Source organism: Plectropomus leopardus, chromosome 22, assembly GCF_008729295.1.
Source record: "Plectropomus leopardus isolate mb chromosome 22, YSFRI_Pleo_2.0, whole genome shotgun sequence".
Classification (NCBI taxonomy): Eukaryota; Metazoa; Chordata; class Actinopteri; order Perciformes; family Serranidae; genus Plectropomus; species Plectropomus leopardus.
The window spans coordinates 23,726,142-23,747,278 of record NC_056484.1 but is presented as its reverse complement, the minus strand read 5'-3'; the positions used below and the strand labels follow the sequence as shown (position 1 = coordinate 23,747,278).

The 21,137-nt window shown below is 39.5% G+C and overlaps 1 protein-coding gene across 2 annotated transcripts in view; it reads left to right on the top strand.

Moving 5' to 3' along the window:
* scube1 (signal peptide, CUB domain, EGF-like 1) overlaps positions 1-21,137 on the top strand; it is a 152,543-nt gene that overhangs the window by 18,997 nt on the left and 112,409 nt on the right. For both annotated transcript variants that reach the window (XM_042511141.1, XM_042511140.1), the window contains exon 3: positions 12,489-12,614. In XM_042511141.1, coding sequence (XP_042367075.1) covers positions 12,489-12,614 — 126 coding nt within the window. The remainder of the gene's footprint in view (positions 1-12,488; positions 12,615-21,137) is intronic.

The following is a 21,137-nucleotide window of genomic DNA, read 5'->3' as shown; positions in this document are numbered from 1 at the left end:
AGATGTGCAGACAAAGACCTGCATAAAAACTGTGGCTTCACAAAACATACACACTCTGTCTGACTCCATATCTGAGAGATTCACAGAAAAAATCCATCCTAATGAGGAGCCTTGACTTGATAAACCAGGTGGTTGCTTTTTGGCTAGCTCCGAACAAAACAGTCAGCCGCACTCTTAGCCAGGGTAATGGAATATAGTTTAAAAAATGAGATTGTTTCTGGGTTTGCCCCATCATCTAGCCTCACAAATAAGCACACGATTGTTATTTTGGGACATGAGCAAGTAGAGATGGTGGCAGAAGTCATTGGTTTTTGGCCACAAGTGGTCACAAGTGGAAGTAGAAGGTCCTTTTAACGTCATTTTGACTTGTAATAGCAGCAAAATCACAGGTGCAAATAAAAACATTAATAAAAGGTTTCACACCGCTTAACTACTCGGTAAGCGGTGGCAGTGAATTATACATTGTGGCACTAGGCCAAGTCGACATGGAAAGAAGCCTTTGTTAATGTTTTCAATTATCTGAGGTTTCCCGCAAATTCATTTATTTGTGGCAGGCCGCAACGTTTAAAACATCTGCCACCATGAATTATGAAAGACTGTTTTCCCTGATTAGCTGAAAAAAATCCCAGAATAACTGTGTTTTCTCAGGCAATTATTATACGTGCTTACTAGACATTTGACTTTTTTCACTGGACTTTCTTGATTCGTTAGCCTGGTATATGTTACCTTTGTCCATCTGTCTGACAGGTAGTGCACAGTGTGTTTATTAGCGCTTGTTTGCCATGCTGTTTGCTAAAATCTCTGGAAAGCCAACATTAGGACTTTAAAACCTCAAAATAAGCTAACACGGCTAAGCCCTATTTTGACACGACATAAATAGGAAACACACAGCTTCAATTTGCACCAAATGAGAGCTCCACTCCATTCATTTTCCCAAAAAGTTGTGTCAGTGAGCCAGCAGACATGATACCAGAACCCTGAGAAAAAAGAAAAACATCTTAATTGAATGCAGCCATCGTTATGTCATTAATTACACCTATGCTTTTCCTGCAATATGTCAAAATGTCTGCTGTGGAAAACACCAATTAGCCTATCAGCTTCTTACCTTATGTAAGTATTTATCATTGGGACATTCAGCAGACAGAGCAACATTAAATGTAAGTCAGTGTTTACTCTCTTTTAAGTTCTGGTTTGGTTTCTACCAAGTTAAAGTAACCTTGCTGGGTACTTAACTGTGTTCACTAGCTGTCTACTAACTTTGCTAGCAGCTAAAGTTTTCTGCCATTTGCTGCTGTGCTCAACAACCTCAACAGCCTTGTTGCTTTTAAGGTTGAGAGATTAGTTTTCCAAAATGTGAAGTTAACATGCGAAACAAAGTTTGTAAACCTTCATTAATCTTTTTTTGGCAGTTTGAAAGCATGAGGAATCCAAAATAAGCTGGCAGACATTTGCCTAATGAATTTTAGCAACTTTTTTAAGTAACTTGTTTTTACAGGTTAGCAAGTGGCTTATTTACACATCAGTAGTAATAGAGATACATTGTGTTTCTACCCATGGGATGAATGCAAGTCTCTGTTTTGGTCTCCACCAACTCCTGAGAAAAATGTCTGGCTGTTTAGCTGATAAATGTTCCACTTACTTCTCCAGCTAGCTGTAGCTAACTATAAAGTGTTCCAGGGATGGCGAATTTTATGCTGGCCGACCTGGAAGTTATTATCACCCTTGTTCCCTCTTCACAAAGCCTATGGGATTTTTTGATTGGATTTTGGATTATTGCAAAAAATTAGCTCGGTGGCACCCAAATGTTTAAAACACATTTTGTTCAGCAAGATAATCATCACATATGAACACCACTTTTAGGATTCTGAAACCTAATTGCAATTGCCAGAAGTAAAAAGCTAATGTTAGTGTATAAATGAACTACACCCCTTGCATGACTAAACAGTGCTGCCACAACAAGGCTGTAAGGCCATGTTTGGCTAAAGAATGTTCTATAGTCTCATTCAGTAATTTGTTAGCAATTTAAGGTTGGTTCGGTATTGAGTGAGAGAGCAGCAGCTGGCAGCAACACTTGCAATGTAACCAGATGGGGCAATTGTCCAGAATTACTGAATGTCCATTCAAAATGTTTAATTTCTCAACAGACAGGCTCAGATTTTTATTTTAAGTGTCTGGATCATCTCTTTACTTTTTGCTTGATTCAGTTCATCATTACTCAAGTACTATTGATCAGAAATCTTACGGGACATGTACTACATAACATTGACAGTCTTTTAGATAACACTAAGCTACATTTTCTGTACTCCAAGCAACACTCTTAGAAATAAAGGTGCTAAGTAGAACCATATAGTGTTATTAGGCTTGTTCCAACAAGAAAACCCTTTATCATTCCTCATAGAAACTTTTGCTAAGGTTCCAACAGGAACCCCTCAGAGGGATCTACCTTGAACCGAAGATAAAAACTAATACCTAGAACTATCTGCGAAATGTTCCATCCAGAACCCTCTATGAGAGGTTCTACAGAAAACCCTTCTCTGGTGTAATGGTTCCATCCAGAACCCACTCTGCAGGTTCTTTCCGGAACCTTTCCACCTTCTAAGGGTGCTATCAAGAAACCACCCAGGAGGTTCTTCCAAGAACCCTTTTATATTCCCAGGGTACTATCCATAATCCGCTCAGGGGATTCTGCTGAGAATGCTTTTATATTCAAAGCATTTAATCTAGAATCCACCCAGGGGATTCTTTTGAGAACCCTTTCATATTCAAAGGGTTTAATCCAGAACCCATCCAGTGGATTCTACAAAGAACCCTTTTATTTTTCAAGGGTTTCGTCTAGAACCCACCCACAGGGGCTCCAAAAATAGAAATTGACTACTTTACCCATAGATCTCACTTCCACTAACCATGGTTTTAGTTTTTAATAGATTTCTTTGTCTTACAAAGAACCCTCTGTTAAAAAGAGGGTTCTTTTGGGGCAAATGGTTCTTTGTAAAACCTCAGCCCTTCCTAATGAACCCTTTTGCAACCTTTTATTTTGAACAGTGTGTGTGAAAATGGGTGGGTTTGTCACTGTGTCACATTACATGCAGTCATGTAAATTAATGTTAATATGATCATAATTTAGAGGAGCTGTAAAGGACCAGGATCAGGGAATTTGCATGTTTTGTAGTAATTACAGATTGCATATTCGACCTCTTCCTCTTGACCTCTCTTCTCTACTTCACATGTGTTTACTGTTGTTTGAGAAGGGAACCATCGTGTAAATGAGCATGAATCAAAGTGCAGACGTTTAACAGTGGAATGTGCTGTCATTTCCAAGTGCACAGGGAAAAATTACACATCAGAGATTTGAAAAACAAGCAGCCCCCTCTCACAACCTTGGGAAACTAATGTGGGGCATTAAGTTGGGATAGAATGTTATTTTCTGCTTAAACATCAGTAAATATAATTGTGAAACCTTTTGAAATCTGAGCAAATTGGCAATAGGCAGTGAAAGAAGACAGACCCAAAAATTTGCAAGAGATTAGTAAAAAGTAGAAAACTACCTGTAAATGTGTAAACAAGATAAAAAAAGAAAAAAGAAAAGGAAATAAAGGAAAAAAAAACAGAAAGTTAATAAAGACCAACAAGACTTGAAAAAGTGCGTCAAAATTATAAGATTTGTGAAATGACCCAAAAATTATCATGTCATTTCAAAAATGAACAAGAAAATTACCTGAAAATTTGTAAAATAAAAAAATAGATTTTTAATTCATTAAGTAAAGTTTAAAAAATGAGGACGACCTGTGAAAAGTGCTTAGAAATTTAAATAATTTTGTAATATCTTTTTAATCTAATTGTATTCATAGATTTTGTAAATGTCTGATTTCATTATGCAAATTGGCAATAAGCAACGAAAGGGGAAATGATAAAAAAAGCAAGAAATTAGTAAAAAGTATGACAATTACCTGAAATAAGTAGACAAAACAAAACAAAAAAGGAATAAGAAAATAAATGAATAATAATAATAATAATAAGTCATTTTTTTTCCCTTAGCTTTTTTTCCATCTTTCTCTTGACATGTTAACCTAGCTTTTTAAAATACATTTTCTTAATGTACTTATTTCTTGCAATTTATTGGCCATTTCTTCCCAAGTTGTTCGTTATCTTTTCAAAACATGGGAGATGTTTTTGAAAGAAATCACACCAATTTGCTGTGGGTCAGAGGTTTGAATACACCATGAAAGTGATGTCGCTCCAGGTTTCAAAGGGTTAATGGTCATTCAGCATGGTACTGAAAGTACTACATTTAGCTCACAGAATCCTGCAGATGTCCTGCATATAGTGTAAGCAGGTCCCCTCCTCTCTCTTTCTCCTTCACTCCCTCTGTCTCTCAGTATGTCTGTCCACTTTGGGGGCGTGGGGCCGTCAGTAAGGGCGCCTAATTCACTTGATGAGACGTGGAGCATAAATGTATCCCCAGCAATTAGAAAACGTGCGCATGTAAGCGGAAGCAGCGGCCGGTCTGAAGCTGTCGGGGTACTGCTGTCAGATGTCAACAACAGCTCAGGGGCAGGAAGTGGCACTGTTTGGGGGCCAGGCGGACCCTACCAGGCACCTTCCTCCTCCCTCCACCCACCTCTCCCACCTCTCTCCAATCTCTGTCACACATGCACCGATGCATACTTCAAACCCTCTCTCTCCATCGCCATCATTCACTTCCTTTATTCTGCTTTATTTTCACATGGTAAGCTGAAACCTTAGAGTTCTTGAATCAGACTATTTAGAATTAGTAGTCTTAGGGGAAAAGATTGGCAAGAAAGAAGAAGTGTACTGTTTGAACACATCTCACCTATTTCACAAGTATTTAAACTGCTATTTCTTTCAAAAAAATTGGGAGGAAAGGCAATGAGCAAGTTGGTAAGAAATGTTCCACAAATTGCAACTAATTAGTAGATTTAAGAAGTTATTTTTAAAAAGCAAAGGAAAACCTATATTTGTAATAACCCCAGCTTGTCCGTTTTGACACAAGAAACAATATGGCCGCCGACTGGAAACAAACAACTGTGAGTTACAGTTTAACAGTAAATTGAAATGTGTTTCTGAACATTTGAGTAGAGAAAGACACTGCGCAGTCTTTTCATCCTCTGTCTGTACAGTACAGGAAACAGTATGGTGCCCACTTCCTGTTTGTACAACACAGAAGGCAGAATCGTGCCCACTTTGTGTTCACACACTCTCATATTACAGCTAAACAGGGCACTAAAATGTATTTCTGAAGACATTTTTTTTAACAAGAAATGGACAATACAGGGCCCAAATCTTGGTTCATATTTGATCAGCACTGCCCAGTTTTACTGTTTGATCTTAGTTTATGCATCCTCCATTTTTACAACACAGAAAACACTAGGGCACCTACTTCCTATTCAAACACCCTTGTGTTGGATGTAACAATTTGTTTCTTAAAACATTTTAGGCCACAATGGGGCAAAAAAGAAACAAAACTGTGCAGTGCTGATAACATATAAACCAAGATTCTATCTGTTTTTTTCAGCCTCCATTTTCAATAAAGGATTGATTGATTTTTTTTCTAATCCTAACCATGTTCTTTTGTTTACATATCAGTGTTTGTTTTCAGCGTCCTGGAATGTCAACAGTGGGTGTGCAAGGATATCTAGTGCTTAATATGTAGACATGAAAGTCCACTGACACAGCAGGAGTTGGGATAAGAACATGTTGGAGAGTCACGCCTGCCCTAAAATCTAATAACTCATATTATAGATTTGATTTGACTTTGATATGTTTTGTCGTTTTCTCATTGTTGGACTTTTAAAAACATTAGGATCGTGTGTGAGACAATTCTGAAAAAACTGTGAAAGTTAAAGCACTTACTGTTGCGACAGGTTATGTCCGCCCGTGTTGAAAACTGATGCTGCCTGGCGGTGTATCATACTGCTCCAAAACGTAGCCTTGCCTTCGGTGTCATACGCCAGACAAGCTTTGCTCTGCCCCAAAACTTCACATTTGAACAGCTATTTTTTTTTCTCTCTGGAGACTGAATTTGAAAAACTCTTGATAATGCAAAAAACAAAACAAACAAACAAAAACCCCATCAGTTGAGCTCAAAAGGACGGCCAAAACAGAGACAAGACGATGTGTTTTCAAATTTAGCCAACTTTGAGTGAATGTCGTCTCAATGCGCCTGTTTGAAACCATTCAGCCACCAATTAATCACCTGCTGCTTCTCATTCACCCTTAGTGGAGAGCCTCCCTCCGCTCAGTTCCACTCTTTACCTTCTCCCTTCATGTCTGACAGATGAAAAGCAGAGCACAGAGGAAGTGCCACATTGCGCTGAACCTCGCCATCCGAGCTGGCAGTACAGCAAAGTGTCCAAACAACCTTTCCCCAAACACTCGCCCATTCCAGCTTGCCCTAATTGGTTGCAAATGCCTTTTAGGATGAGCCAGTGATGGCCGTGAGCAGTTTGCATACACGAGGCTCAGACTCCTTAATTCCAACATGATTGTTATTTTTCCCTTTTTTAAAAATACTTTCCATAAGATAAAGATGAATTCTGGCTGTGTTTACATTCATGTAGCCAGAATTAACCCTTTGAAACCTGCTGTAACGTCCCTTTTCTTGTGCTGCTTTCACACAATTTTTACAAGTATTTCAAACATAGGAAAAACCTCAATGAGCCACTTGGTAAGAAATGTTTCACAAAGTGTAAGAAAATAGAATAAGAAATTTAATTTAAAAACTCTAGGGAGAAATGTGCAGGGAAAAAGAGAAAAGTTAGTTAGAAAACCTTACCCCTTTGAAAACTGGAAAGACATCATAGTTCTTGTGCTGCTTCTTGAAGCCTTCATAAGTATTTAAAGCTTTAAACCTCGAGCAAATTGGTTTGATTTCTTTTGAAAACATAGGATAAAAAGCAATGAGCAACTTGCAAGGGATAAGTAATTTGGAAAATTATTTTTTATAGATATTGAAAAATCTCTAAAAGTAAACCGTATTGAAAATAAACAAATGTTTGTTTACAGAATTACTATAATTTTTAAGCACTTTTTTCAGTTCATCACTTCATTTCTTTTTTATTTAAAGTGTCACACTTTTTTTTTTGTTTGTTTGTTTTTTGGTGCTTTTTTGTACTTTTTTGTTTTGTTTTACTAATTTCCTGCAAATTTTGGGGTGATTTCTTCTTTAGTTGCTCATTACCTTCTTCCTGTTGTTTTGTTTTGTTTTGTTTTGTTTTGTTTTGTTTTGTTTTGTTTTGTTTTATTCAAAGGGATCAGGTCAAGTTGCCCAGGTTTTAAAGGCATAATTACATATTTTAAATTATATTTTAAATTATTACAGAACTATTATGATTTTGCACTTTTTCCAGGGCTTGTTTGCCTTGTTTGCCTTTCTTTTTAATGTTTTTGGTGCTAATTTTTGGGTATATTTCTGGTACTTTTTACAAATATATTGTAATTGTTTTGTGTCATTTCTTCTTCTGTTGCTCATTGCCTTCTTCCGATTTTTTGAAAGAAATCAAACCAATTTGCTTATGTTTAAAATGGTTAAAGCAGGTCAGTTTTATGAAGCTTTTAAAGAGGCTCTGCTCAATGTTTCATAGTATTTCATGCGAAGAGTTGTTATTAATCTTCTAATGTAACTCTTGTGAGGATGTGTGATGGGTGTATTCCTGTAAACCGCGGTCATGCTGGCACGGTCCTTCAGGCACAGAGACAGCGTTCCTCTGTCACAGAGCTGATGTGTGCTGGCCTGTGTAATTGGCTTCTGGTAAACATGTCTGTGGTGCTTCATGGTGCAGAATGTGGCATTGATTTGGCATTTGTCATGATGGTTTCTAACCAAGTGAAACCTCTCAGATGAGGATCTTTTCATGTTTATGTTTGCCTGCTTTTGGACTTTTCAAAGCGTTCATACTGGATCCAGAGTCACGATGTTAATCATCAGAGTGGAAGTGTTTTGTGGATAGATGTTCTCTGTGAACAGTGTGTTGGATTGTGTTTGTGTTGCTTTTTTATGCATGTGTTATTGTGTGTTGGTGACTGTGCGTGCTTTGTGTTTTTCAAGTGTTTGTATATGCTCAGTGTCCAGGTCTGGGTTATGTCCACATGCAGGATATGAAGGCCAGCTCTGTGTGTTTGTGTCGTCCGTCGCCGCTGTGTGCCAGCTTCTTATTCCTGCTTAGAACCATCGGCCTCCACCCAACTGGTGTCACTGGTCACTTCCAGAGAAACTGTGATCTAAACAAACAATGTCCAGACTCACATGTCACTGCTGATCTGTTGGACCGTGAGTTTCATTTGAATTTCTGCTTTAGTCACACCAGGGAGACACACTGTCACAGGCAGGTTTCCATTAACTCTCAAACTGCACATATTGAAATTGTGAATATACGCCGAATGGAAACACGCCAGTTAAAAAAAACCCCAAAACAATTTATTGCAAAGAAAAAAAAAAAAATAGTTTTAAAGGTGGAATATAAGGCGATTCTTTTCTAGGTCACATGATGCTATGGCTATGTGCTTGTCAGTAGAACTGGCTCCCTCATGATGCTGCAGGAGCTGCAAGAGCTGTTATTGCATCACATAACTCTTCAAAAGTTGAGCGGATCATCTGGAAGTTTTGAATTCACGATTCCTCTGTGAAATCATGGACTACACCTCCCAGAAATACCTCATATGTGGCCGCTCCCATGATAAGGGGCTTGCCTTTCCATTATGGCTCCATAACACGCCTATATGGTCTTGGATTGGAAATAATGACAGCTAGTGTGGTGGCTGCAAAAGAAACAAAGCTGCTAATGTTTTTAACATCCATCACCATGCTTCTTGGAATGTTATCACCAGAGGAGAAGTCAGAGAACATCACTCAATTACTCATCACAGTCATCTCCACATTGTGTTTTATTGACTTAAAAATATATTTTTATATATTTATAAATAAATAAATATATAAATATAAAACTATTACTTAAGGTTTGCAAAAATCTGTAATGAAAACCTGCCTACACTGACCATGTTTCCTATTTTTTCCTTGAAACTCTGATTGCTGCCTGGAATACATTTGTTGGTTTGTTTTTCCACCAAAAGAGGAGCCACGTTTTACCACAGAGGTTTAAGAAGTTGGTTGGGGTTGCTTGTAGGCATACAAAGTGCTGGACTTTACTGATTAACGCTAATACACTAAAAGGTAATATATGCAGTTCTGGAGAAAGATAGTTGATTGTTGAGTCTTATTCCCAGGTCACCTTTTGCAGCTTGATGATTTGCTGCCGGACAGCATCATCTTAGAATGTGGCCAGGCAAAAACATTTGCAGTGTTAATATACGCTGCCGGATGGTGGGATGTCCCTGCATTGTTTTCCGTGTGCTTTGTTTTCTAAACAAAATGACGTGCAGCGTAATCCCACCATGTGCTTGTGTTCCGCGGCATCCCGGAACATAAACAGCAGGTACAGCAGGATTCCTACAACAACATGGAAATCCATTTCCACTTTCATGCAAAGTGGCGACATTTGACGACGCGGGATGAGCACGTGTTGGACAGGCAGACGAGCAGTCTTTTAAGCTAGCGGGTTTGTAATTGGAATGTTGACACACAGCAGCTGTGGTGTAAAATAAAATGAGGAAGACAAAGTGGGAGGCAGGATGAGAGAAAAGGATGGGACAATGAACAGTCCCATCTAGAATCTAGAGTTAATCCCACCTCTTGGCACAAGGAAGAGACTAAGAGAAAGCAAAATGGTCCATGGAAAGATCCAGCAGAACGTCTGGTTGCCGGAATGATTAAGTTCAGGCAGATACCTGCACTGTGTCATCCTCAGCACAGAGGGGGGAGGGGGAGGAGGATGTGGGCTGGGGTCTTCCTCGCTGCCTGGCGGATCTCCTGCTGTTCACACGGAGGGGGAGGACTGTTTGTTTAAATGGCTCCGCATGGCAACCACTTGTGAGCTGCTCCTGTGAAAGCCTGCGCTGGCTCAGCATGCAGGTGGGGGTTGGTGGGCGGGAAGGGGGGGGCATCACCAGACAATTAAACACCGGCTGACACCTTCCTGTCCCTCTTCACCACTACACCCAACCGCCCCCCTCACCCTTACCTATGTATCCCCCATTACTGTGCTGTAATGCTGCTGACTTCATTAATTCCGTAGCAGCGAAACTTGTAAGTAATCCACTAGAACAGGGATCCTCAATTTACTGTGATTCAGGACCACTTTTGCAAAATGACAGCGGGCCAGGGGCCAGTTGCAGCAGCCGCATATATTTTTTAAGGACTTTAGGACATTTCTTGGATTTTAGGACATTTCTTGGATTTTAGGACATTTCTTGGATTTTAGGACTTTAAGGGTCTTGGACCTATGTCAGGGGTGGGGGAGGATCCTCCCTTGGAACTTTTTTGATAAACTAGCTCTATTTTTATCCTGTTTTATGCACTCTGCCTCACTTTGTTTGTTGTATACTAAAAGTGCATACTCATATATACTAAAAGTGCAAAGTTTTTTTGGTAAATTAGAAAAATAGTTGGGGGCCCACCTGGCACCCTGTCATTGGCCAGATTTGGCCCATGGGCTGTAACTTGACTATCACTGCATTAGACTAAACTGGTGTCATCATCATCATTATCCTCATCATCATATGCTGGCGGCCGTGCTGCCTCATATCTCAGTCTTTTTGTCATCTCTCTGCCTGTTCTAACACACTGTAATAATACTGTCATCAGCCACTTTATTTTGCCGCTGCTCTGACTGATGTCCTGACATGAGAAACTTCAATCTGCAATCTTGAAAGTTTCGAAGGCACTCAGCAGAGCAGATACTGCAAAAAAGGGAAGATGACACAAATTAAAAGACGTTCGGGGACTGACTGGGGGGACTGTTTGGGGGCTGTTCTTTGTGAAATCAGTCATTTTCCATTTCCAACTGTGTTGCGAAAAAATTGAATTTAATTCAGAATGTATTTTTTTGCCATCACTTTTTCGAAACGAAAACATTCCACCTTAGGGCTCCAAAGTGCATCAAAGATGCATTAGATATAAAACAAATCATGTGTCCATTGATAGGATGAATGGTGGAACATTATGCACGGCTGTCAAGAAAACACTCAATAATTGATAACCTTTGAGCAAGACCAGTTGCAGGTTTCTGTTTGCAATGAGAAATGACCTTACTGTGGAAGTATGATTTTGTATTAATATATTGATGTTAATGGTTCCTTTATTGACTCTAAACAAACTTCAGTTACTTATAATGCTGATCTATACACACACTCACAGATACACATATCCAATAGACACACACACATAACACACAACAACTGGAGTTTCTCTCCCCACAGATCTCACTCTGCCTTGTTATTTACTCCTCTTCTCCAGGGGTTATGTTTTTGTTGTTGTTGTTTTAATTTTACAGTTGATACTATGATTTTGTTTTAATATATTATTGTTAATTTTTTCTTTATTGACACCAAATAATCTTGAATTACTTATACAGCAGATCTGTAATACCAATGCGTTCTCATCCCAAGTCGTCACAAGTTGCCACTTTGCAGTGGACTTCAGCATCTACATATTTCCCTCTAAGTATCCTTCTGCGTCTTCTTTTTACATTCAAGGATGCTGCCAACGTGACGTCAACACAAGCACGTGGTAGGATGATGCTGTATGTGGTTATGTTTTGGAACAAAAGCAACCAATGCAAAGACACCAACAAAAGCACATGTGGGCATGAATGGTTAGGATAAAGGGAAAGGAGGCACATGGTAAGGTGTGGGAAAACCCAGTACATTCATAAAGGAAGTGAACATTTGTTTACCCCATCCATCGCCCCTCCTGCCTGCCCTATAGGTGCTCTTGCGCATATATTACTTAGTTAGCGGCAGTGTTTCAACCTGATGCTGTCCTGCCACATTTTGTGTGGACACGTCAGCTTCAGTCCGGCTGCATTAAACCCCACCACGACTGGCTCTGTCCAGCCACGTTATCACATGATGCTGTCCAACGGCCTGTAATGCAGATGCCAAAGGTGGCATGTGGCATCGCAATCTTACACCAAAAGCACTGTCAAAGCAATGGTACCTTACAAGTATAATAATATAATATAATCATACATACACACATGAAAAACACTTGTTTATAGGTAAACAGATATGAGATGTGAGATTTGTTTGTATATGTATATATATATATACACACCCCAATAATTGAATTACCTATATATATATATATATATTATATATACACCCCAATAATTGAATTACCTATTTTAATTGGATACTGTTATTCATGTGATCAGTTGTTAATTTCATTCACAGTGTTTGACTGTAATCGTGCTTTGGCAGCACAAGCCTGGTGAATTGAATTGAATGGAATTGAATGAATGCCAGCGACCAACAAGTCTCTTCCTCTGACTGTGTACACTGTGTACAGACAGCAGCAGCAATGATAATGTAACAAAGATGTAAAGATCAGTAACGCAACAACCTTTCTCTTCCAGACATGGATGAGTGTGAGAACGACTACAATGGGGGCTGTGTGCACGAATGCATCAACATACCTGGAAACTACAGGTGCACCTGCTACGATGGATTCATGCTGGCCCACGATGGACACAACTGCCTTGGTAAGAGCAGTCAGAAAAACACACTCCACCTCTTTCTGTGTAGTTCTGATAAAGCTGCAGCAGGTACACATCTGGAAAAAGCAAAATGGGTAAAATGGACAGAATTTGAAAATATGTCATCCTCCTGCAGCTCTCCCCTCTCTGTCCTAATTCCCTCCCACCAGATGACAATGCCCATTGTAGTTACCAAAAAATTCAGCCAGCAAAAAATACCCCGGCACTGGGTGTGACAGTGTCAGTGCCTGGTCTAACCTGTGGAATGGCAGGAACAGGAAGTTTGCAGATCTGGTGGCAAGTTGGAGCTGTCTGCTCCTCTGGTGCCGGCTGGATTCAAATTGCTGCCGCTGCTGGCTGGAGGACAGTCTCTGGAGCTGCTGCCTGCTCTCTCTTAGGTAAGGTGGTGTGTAGTGACAGGGAGCGAGGCCGAGGACACACTGTGACTCGAGGCTTTAGCTAATATTAGCTACATAAACATGAAGTTGAAGTTGTAACCTTGAGCCTTTGGGGCTGGTTAGCAGTTGGAAGAAACCTCAGGAAGATCCCTCTTCGAGGACAGACAGACGTGCAATAGCTGTCGTAAATAACAATTAAATTACAATAATGACAAAAAAGAAAGAGAAAGAGAGAGGGGAATAGAGAGGGACAGAGAGAGAGACGGAGAGAGGGGAGAGATGCACAGCAATAACAGGAACAATAGCATGTCACATTACAATAGTGATAGGTGTAAAATTACTAAATGCACTCTATGATAGCATGTGATGTCACAGCCACAAACTGTATATAAAGATGATCAAAGTGACAGTTTCCCCCAAAGTGTAACTTTACAATCTGGATTGCCCCCTGGTGTCTGTCTGCAGTATAGGTCATAAAGCCCGCCCCTCCATGTTACTGAATGGACATAGGCTAAAAGCTAAAAACTCAAAGTACACGCCAAAGATGGTTTCTGTCACTGAAGGTAGTTTTCATCACCCTGATGTTTGTTCAAGTGTTGGTTTTTATGATATGTTTGGTTTTAATGAGTTATTCAGTTATACTAAAGGTTTTTTTCCATTATGATTGACAGCTGTGATAGCCAATCTGTGCACTTGCAATCAATGGAGCTGCTTGCGATTGGTCTGACAGGTGTTTGGCAGATATCGCTATTGTGCCGTCTCCAGCTCAGAATGACTTCACCAGTGCAAAATGTCAGCGTCTGTATTAGGGATATTTTAGCCTCGCTTAAGCGAAGCAGGGGGTAAGTGGGGTCCTGTCATCCAACTTTATATACAGTATATGGTCACAACAAACACATGAAAGCCCATTTTTTGGGGCAGATCAGCCGGCGTACACTGGATGTTGCTGGTGAGTGTTGTGCTTTTATCAGTGTTTCATGCTTGTTGGTAATCTGCCAAGCAGCAGCAAAGAAATTAAGCTAATACGCAAAGAGAGTCAATTCCCACAGACACCCATGTTTAAATGCCCGATTTTTCAGCAGAAATGAACATGTTTACAGCTTGGTATAACAAAACCGTCTTGGTCTTTATGGCTAATTTCAAACCCATGACAACTGTACAGGGTGAATTTTTATATAACTCACCTGTTTACATTCGAGTGTCCATGGCTTTATCTAGTCTTCACTATACACCCATGGCTACTCTCACCTGGATATGAGCGTTCAGAACCGTGTGTACTTTGACTACACTTTGAATCATTTTAAGGCACGTCCTCGCCACATTTCTTTTCCTATACCTTACTGTAGTAACTTCACTTGCCAAAACCCTTACTGCTGTAAATCTACGTTAATTACATAACTGTACATCAAGGACATTACACATCATTCGTGGGGTGTTAATTCCCAGGATATCATACATACCGTGTTGAGGGTTGCCAAAGTCTCCAGTCACAGACTAGATTTTCTTAAGTCTAAAAAACGGAAGCCAAGAGAAAATACAGAAGTCTACTTTTCTCTCAGCCCACTTGAATTACAATATGCTAAAAGTTATTGAATGGATATTTGCCCAAAATTAACCTGCCTACCCCAGCTTTAACAGGCTTGAAGAAATGAATACACATAACGCTTGATGCTTGGATGGACAATATGACGGCAGGGACTTTTTACAAAGTAATGTCTTGTTCTAAGACGTGATATTGGTCCAAATTAGAGCCCATTACTGTGTTCTTGTTGTTTCCTGTTGATCTTGATGAATGGTGAATCGTTGAAGCCTGTGGGAAGTCTGCCATGTGTCGAAACGTTCATCTATTATAAGTGTGTATCTGTGAGTGTCTGAGTGTTTTTGGGTGTGTTTTTGCATCTGATTCAGTGTGTGATGTGAATAGGTATATCTGTCTGAGTGTGCTTAAGAGAGTATGCTTAAGGGTGCGTGTGTGTGTGTGTTTGTATGTGTGTGTGTGTGTGTGTGTGTGTGTGTGTGTGTGTGTGTGTGTCCCTCCCTGTAAGCCCGCCTGGCTCAGCTTGCCTTTCTCCGGAGAGTCTCTCTGTCATCGTTTGGAGGGTTTCCATGATCTGTGCTGTTTTGTGCTTGTTCCTGTTGGGAGGGCGGTTGGGGTTGAAGAGTTCTCCTACAGATATCTGGCTGCGTTTTATTACTGACAGATCCAGCCCATTTAGCCCCAGCACTGCCATATTGACTTAGCGTAAGTCAGTGTAATGTTTTTTCTGCCCAGTGCAACACGTACTTCTGCAGGGATGTGCTCAAACACATTTCATCCTGTCAGCGCTCGGCTGCTGAATGATGAGAGCAAAATCAAATCAGAAACATAAAAAACATGTCGTTGTGGATGCCTGGGTGTCTTTGGTGGGATATGTTTTGGCATTTCTAAGTGCTGCAGCTCATTCTTTGAGCCTTTAGAGAGATTGAATGAGAGATTGAGCTCTAAAAGCAGCAGCCAGCGGTGCTGAGTAGCTGCTGAGTTGTGGATTCTGCTTTCAGACAGCTGATATAGAGCAGAGGCAAAGATGCCCTGCCACCACAATTCAAATCTTCCTCCATGCACAAACATGGCCAAAGATGCTCAATGAAAATACTATTAAAAATCGATCCCCACATTGAGGTTCCAACTTGCATCCGTAGTTTCTATTGGATAAGTAACAGTTTAAAACATTGGCTGCTCTAATAAAGTAATGTTTTACAGACTGTCATGTGTCATGTAAAAAACAAAGTTCCTTTGCACAGCAATTCCAAGCACTGCAAAAAATAAGTCAAGTCAAACTTTATTTGAGTACATTTAAAAACAACTGCAGTGGGTCGGTGGGTGGTCAGTGGATAAAGCAGGCGCCCCATATATGAAGGCAGTGTCCTTGCTGCAGCAGCTGCGGGTTCGATTCCGGCTTGTGTTCCTTTGGTGCATGTTATCCCCTCTCACTCCCCCTTTCACGCTAGCAATCTCCTGTCCTATCTAATAAAGGCAAAACAATCTTTTAAAAAAAACAACTGCAGTCACCAACATGCTAAATAGATAAATAAAGAAACAATCAACAATAAAAACAGACGAGAACAAAAAACTTAATAAACCACTTTTACGCCAAAATTAATGTGTGTGTACGTGGGTTTTTTAAACAGGGGTAAACCCGCTAAAAATAGGCTTTTGACTGCTTTCCAATTACCAGTAGAGCAGAGCTGTGTGCATGGCACTGCAGCACACGAGTATACCTTGATATGTGTGTGTCTGTGTGTGTCTGTGTGTGTGTGTGTGGGTGGGTGAGTTTTTTGGTGTGTCACGTTTGACATCGTGGACAGGGCAGAGAACAGGTTAACTGTAGACTGCAGCATGGACAGAGATCAAAGAAAACTTTACAGTTTTCACTTCTCTTACATATCTCTCATTTATTCAGTCTCTCTTTCGAAATCGTTGCAGACTGATTTGTTTTTTTTAAGTGGAGACACACAGTGGTGGCACATCATTGTGTTTTGCGGCCTAAGAAGTAAAAACTGGCGTGTTCACCTGGGTGTTGTGTTTCTATCAGTGCCAATCGGAGCCAGAGCAGTGGGAAAGGGGCAGTATGAAGCACAGCGGGAAAGCCGACTACAGCAGGCAGAAATTGCTTGGTTGCAAATGTACACACTGTTCTGTTGTTTCAAGAAAGACCTGTGAGCCTATACTTTAACCCTTTGAAACCTGGAGCGGCATCACTTTTCTTGTGCTGCTTTCAGACGCCTTTCACAAGTATTAATTATTTGAATCTCGAGCAAATTTCTTTCAGAAACATGGGGAAAAGGCAATGAGCAACTTTGTAAGAAATGTTCCACAAAATGTAAAAAAAAAAATGGTGGATTTAGACTGTTTTTTCAAAAAAGCTAGAAAACATACTACATTTATTATAAATAATAATTACATATTGAACCTTTTAAAACCTGGATCAACATCAGTTTTCTTGTGCTGTATTCAGTTGTCTTTCACTAGTATTTAAACCTCCAAAAGTCCAAAAAAAATGGTTTGATTACTTTCAGAAACATTGGAAAAAACATTATGACCAACTTGGCAAAAAAATGTTCCACAAACTGCAAAAACGGTTGACAAGAATTATAGTTCTCTAAATTATATATTTAAAATCATGTTACAGAAAACAGAAAGATATCTATTTATTTTTTATAGCATATAATTGGAGTATTTCTTTTTCCTTTTTTGTTTTGCTTATTATTAGGTAGTTGTCATGTAATGTTTTACTGATTTCTTACAAAATTTTAGGCCATTTCTTGTAAAGTTGCTCATCGCCCTTTTCCCAGGATTTTGAAAGAAATCAAGCGATTTACCTAGGTTTCAAATAGTTAAAACTTTGTCACAGAATTCTAATTATTTTTAAGCATTTTTCCAAGTTTGCCGTTCTTTTTTGTTTTGTTTGGTTTTCAACAATTTTTCAGGTAATTTTCATGTACTTTTTACTATTTGTTGCAAATTTTTGGTTATTTCTTCTTTTGTTGCCCATTGCCTATTTGGATTAACTCTAATTTCATAACAAAAGTATATATATTGTTTTGCAGATGAGGCAATGTAATACAGTAGGAAAGTAGAAATGTACAAAATCTTATACAAATAATACAATTAGTACAATTAGACAAAATTATGCTAAAAATTGTTATTATTAATTTTAGATAATTTTCTTGTACATTTTACAAAATTCTTGCAAATTTTTGGGTTCTTCAAAGAGTTTCAAAAAGTTAAGCCTTAACATTATTCCAATGAAATATGAAAGTTTAAATTTCCATCATGAAAAACATTAGCCTAAAGGAAAAGAAATGAGCTTCTCAGGACCCAAAGCTTCTGTTTACTTCCATAAAGTTTTTTTGCAGCCAGCAACTAGTGATCATTAGAGGAAGTTCAGTTACAGACTTTTAGCCAAGGCTGCTCAGTCCCACACTGAAGCTGCTGTGTAAAATGGGATCATAGTGAGAGACATGATGGAAACAGCAGTAAAAATGAAAGGCTGGTTGTTAAAGAAACAAACATTTGCCAGTTTTCCATGTTGCAGCAGTGTGTTGAAGGGACACTGTCTCTGTAATTGTGTCTTACAGTGTTTTGTGCTGTTTATTTCCTGCCAGCTCGTCTGTAAACAGGCCCTGACTGTCTGCAGCCGTTAGCTTGCTGGTTAGCCGCCGTGGCCTTCTATGTGTTGTGGTGGAACGAAGAGGAGAGGGCGTGAGGTTGGCGGGATCTCAACCACACGTGTACGTCCCACTAATTCAAACGATGCAGAGTGAGTCATGTGAGAGCTGTCATCACCTGCTCTTTACAGCCCGGAGAGAGGAAGCCGGCCCACGCCTCCCTGATGCCCTTTATTACATGTTCACTGGATGCAGCCTTAATGAACTGCTGCTAATTAAAAGCGGGTTACTGAGTTCAAACGAGGCAGTAAAGCGTAAAATCAGACGCAAGATCTTTGGGATCCTAACAGAAGCTAGAACATGCCTCTGACTCGTCTTTTCTCTTTCTTTTGCTTTTTCATTTAACTCTTTGTCATATCTTTTTCTCATTTGGTGGAGCTCATCTCTTCTCTTCTTACTGTTATGTATTTCCTTCCTCCTTTTCTCTCCTCTGTTCTTTTAAGTTGCCTCTTCTCTGCCCTCTGTTTTCTCTTTTGGTTTCACCCTTTTATTCATTCATTCTTCTCTTCTCTCCATTTCCATTCCTTTTTTTTCTTTAGTTTTTCTTGTTCTAATGTTTGTCGTTCTTTTCTGCTTTCCATTCTTCTTCATTCACTCCATTCATTTTTGCCTCCATCCTTCCTTATGTCCTTCTTTCTGCGTATATCCTTTCTTCCTGTTCTTGTCTTTTATTCCTCTCCTCCTCCTCCTTTTCACTTTTGTTTCTTTTCCATTCCCCTTCAGTCTCCTCTCCTCTCGTCTCCTCTTTTGTCCTGTTATTCTTTAATGATAAAGTTCTGCTCTATTTGTTGTCTTTATTTGCTTTCTGCCCCCTCTTTTCTCTCATTGTCTCCTGTCTCCCCTCCTCCTCACTGTCTCTATATTTCTCTGTGTCTCACAGTATGCCATGCTCCTCCTGTTTTTCCATCTTCTCTCAGTGTATTTGTCTTTTTTCCTTCTTTGTTCTCTAATCCTCTTCCTGTCTGTCTGCTGACCTTGTACTAACTGTCCTCTAATTATCTTAATAGCTGTCTGCTGTCCTTTACTTTGTCTTAAATCTATTTGTCAGATGGTTCGCTGAATGTTCGTACGAGACGTTTACCATCATCAGGTCACAGTAGCTGAGCTGTAGGGTGTCACTGTTCATGGCAGTGGTATAAAGAGAGGTTTATAAGCTTGACATTCGTGGCATTCATCTAAAATTCATGTTTCAGTATAATCAGCTAATTACAGTATTAGAGAAAAGTTTTACAGTTTTGAACCTCTGCAAAAAGTATATTGTAAGGCAGCCCACTGTTTACTTCTTTCAGTTGCTTCGGTTTTTTACTGTTTACTTATTTGACTGATCTGTGTTTTTTTTCCCGATGTGTACATTGCTTTGTGGTTTTCATGCCTCTGCGGTGGCGATGTCCTGAGGCATTATGTCTTCGCTCCACCCGTCTGTCCCTCCTATTCCCCTGACCACAATGGCTCAGGAACGCCTTGAGGGAATTTCTTTGAAATTTAGCGTAAACATCTACCTTTTCAGAGGATGAACTGAATAGATTTTGCAGAAATGGGTCAAAGGTTAAGGTCACTGTGACCTCTGTATCATTCTTGTGAATAGCTCAAGAGCAGGTTGAAAGAGTGTTTTTGCAATTTGACATAAATGTTCAAGTGGTCTCAGGGCTGAAGTGATTAGATTTTGGTGATCATAAATCAAAGGTCAAGGTCACACTGACCTTGCATTCATCTCATTCTTGAGAACGCAATATCTAAAGAACACCTTGAGGTATTTTTTTTTTAAATTTGACAAAGACATTCATAACGATAAATTGATTTGCTGAAGAATTTGCTGGTCAAAGGTGAAGGTAACCTTGACTGTGGATGTGTGTCATTCTTGTGGATGTGATATGTCAAGAACGCCTTGATTTTGTCAGAGACATGGATGTAGACTGTATTATGTGTAGTCTGACTTGTGTGTGCAAGCACTTGGTGGTATTTCTAATTTTTTATTCTATATTTATGATCTAACTGTTGCAGTACTTTGCCTTTGATTTAAGTTTTTTTATACCTTTCATGAATTTTTACAAAAGTATACATTGTATGGTGGTATTGGTCTGAATGAATTAAGTGTTTTCTGTGAAATGTGGCACCAAAAGAGGAAGCAGCGTCCTGCTGGTCCTCCTTCAGCTCGCTGCCGTTTGCACCGCAGCATTTCAGTGATGGATGTTGTATCAGCAGTATGCAGGGCTCAGAGGAGAAGACTTGATGGATAGTTTTTGGATGTTGGATCTAATTTTGGACAGAGTGATGCGTCTGGGCTGTGTCTGAAAGCTCTCCTAAATCTATCACACACACACACACACACACACATACACACACACACACACTAGATGTGACTGGTTGCTTGACCTTGCCAATATCTCCAAAATGTTTGAAGATTCTCTGATATGCTCAGAACTGAAAGCAGTATGATTATGTTGTCTGCCTCATATGAAATACTGCATTGATCTCAGAGGAGCGGAGATAAATTTGAAACAGTAAATAAAATTAAGAACAGAAACCCTTACTTAAGAGGATGTTAAGCTCATGTTTGGTATTTAACCTTTGTGTGTTTAAAGTGCCTTATTTTCACCTTTGCCAGCATGTGTCTCTTGATCATATATCTTTTGCAATAGTATAGTAAAGGATTTTATCACTTTTCATAGTGAGTCTTTGATACTGGTCATGTTTATGTCTCCATGCAGGCAGTAGCCATGGCCAGAGGCATCTGTACGTATGTACATCTGCCCCTCTGCCCCACTGTTGTGAACACAACATCTCAAGAACACCTTTAGGACATTTCTTCATATTTGGCACAAACGTCCACTTGGACTCAAAAATGACCAGATTAGATTTTGGTGATCATAGGTAAAGGTAATTTTGACCTATACCATCTCATTTTTGTAAATGCAGTACATTA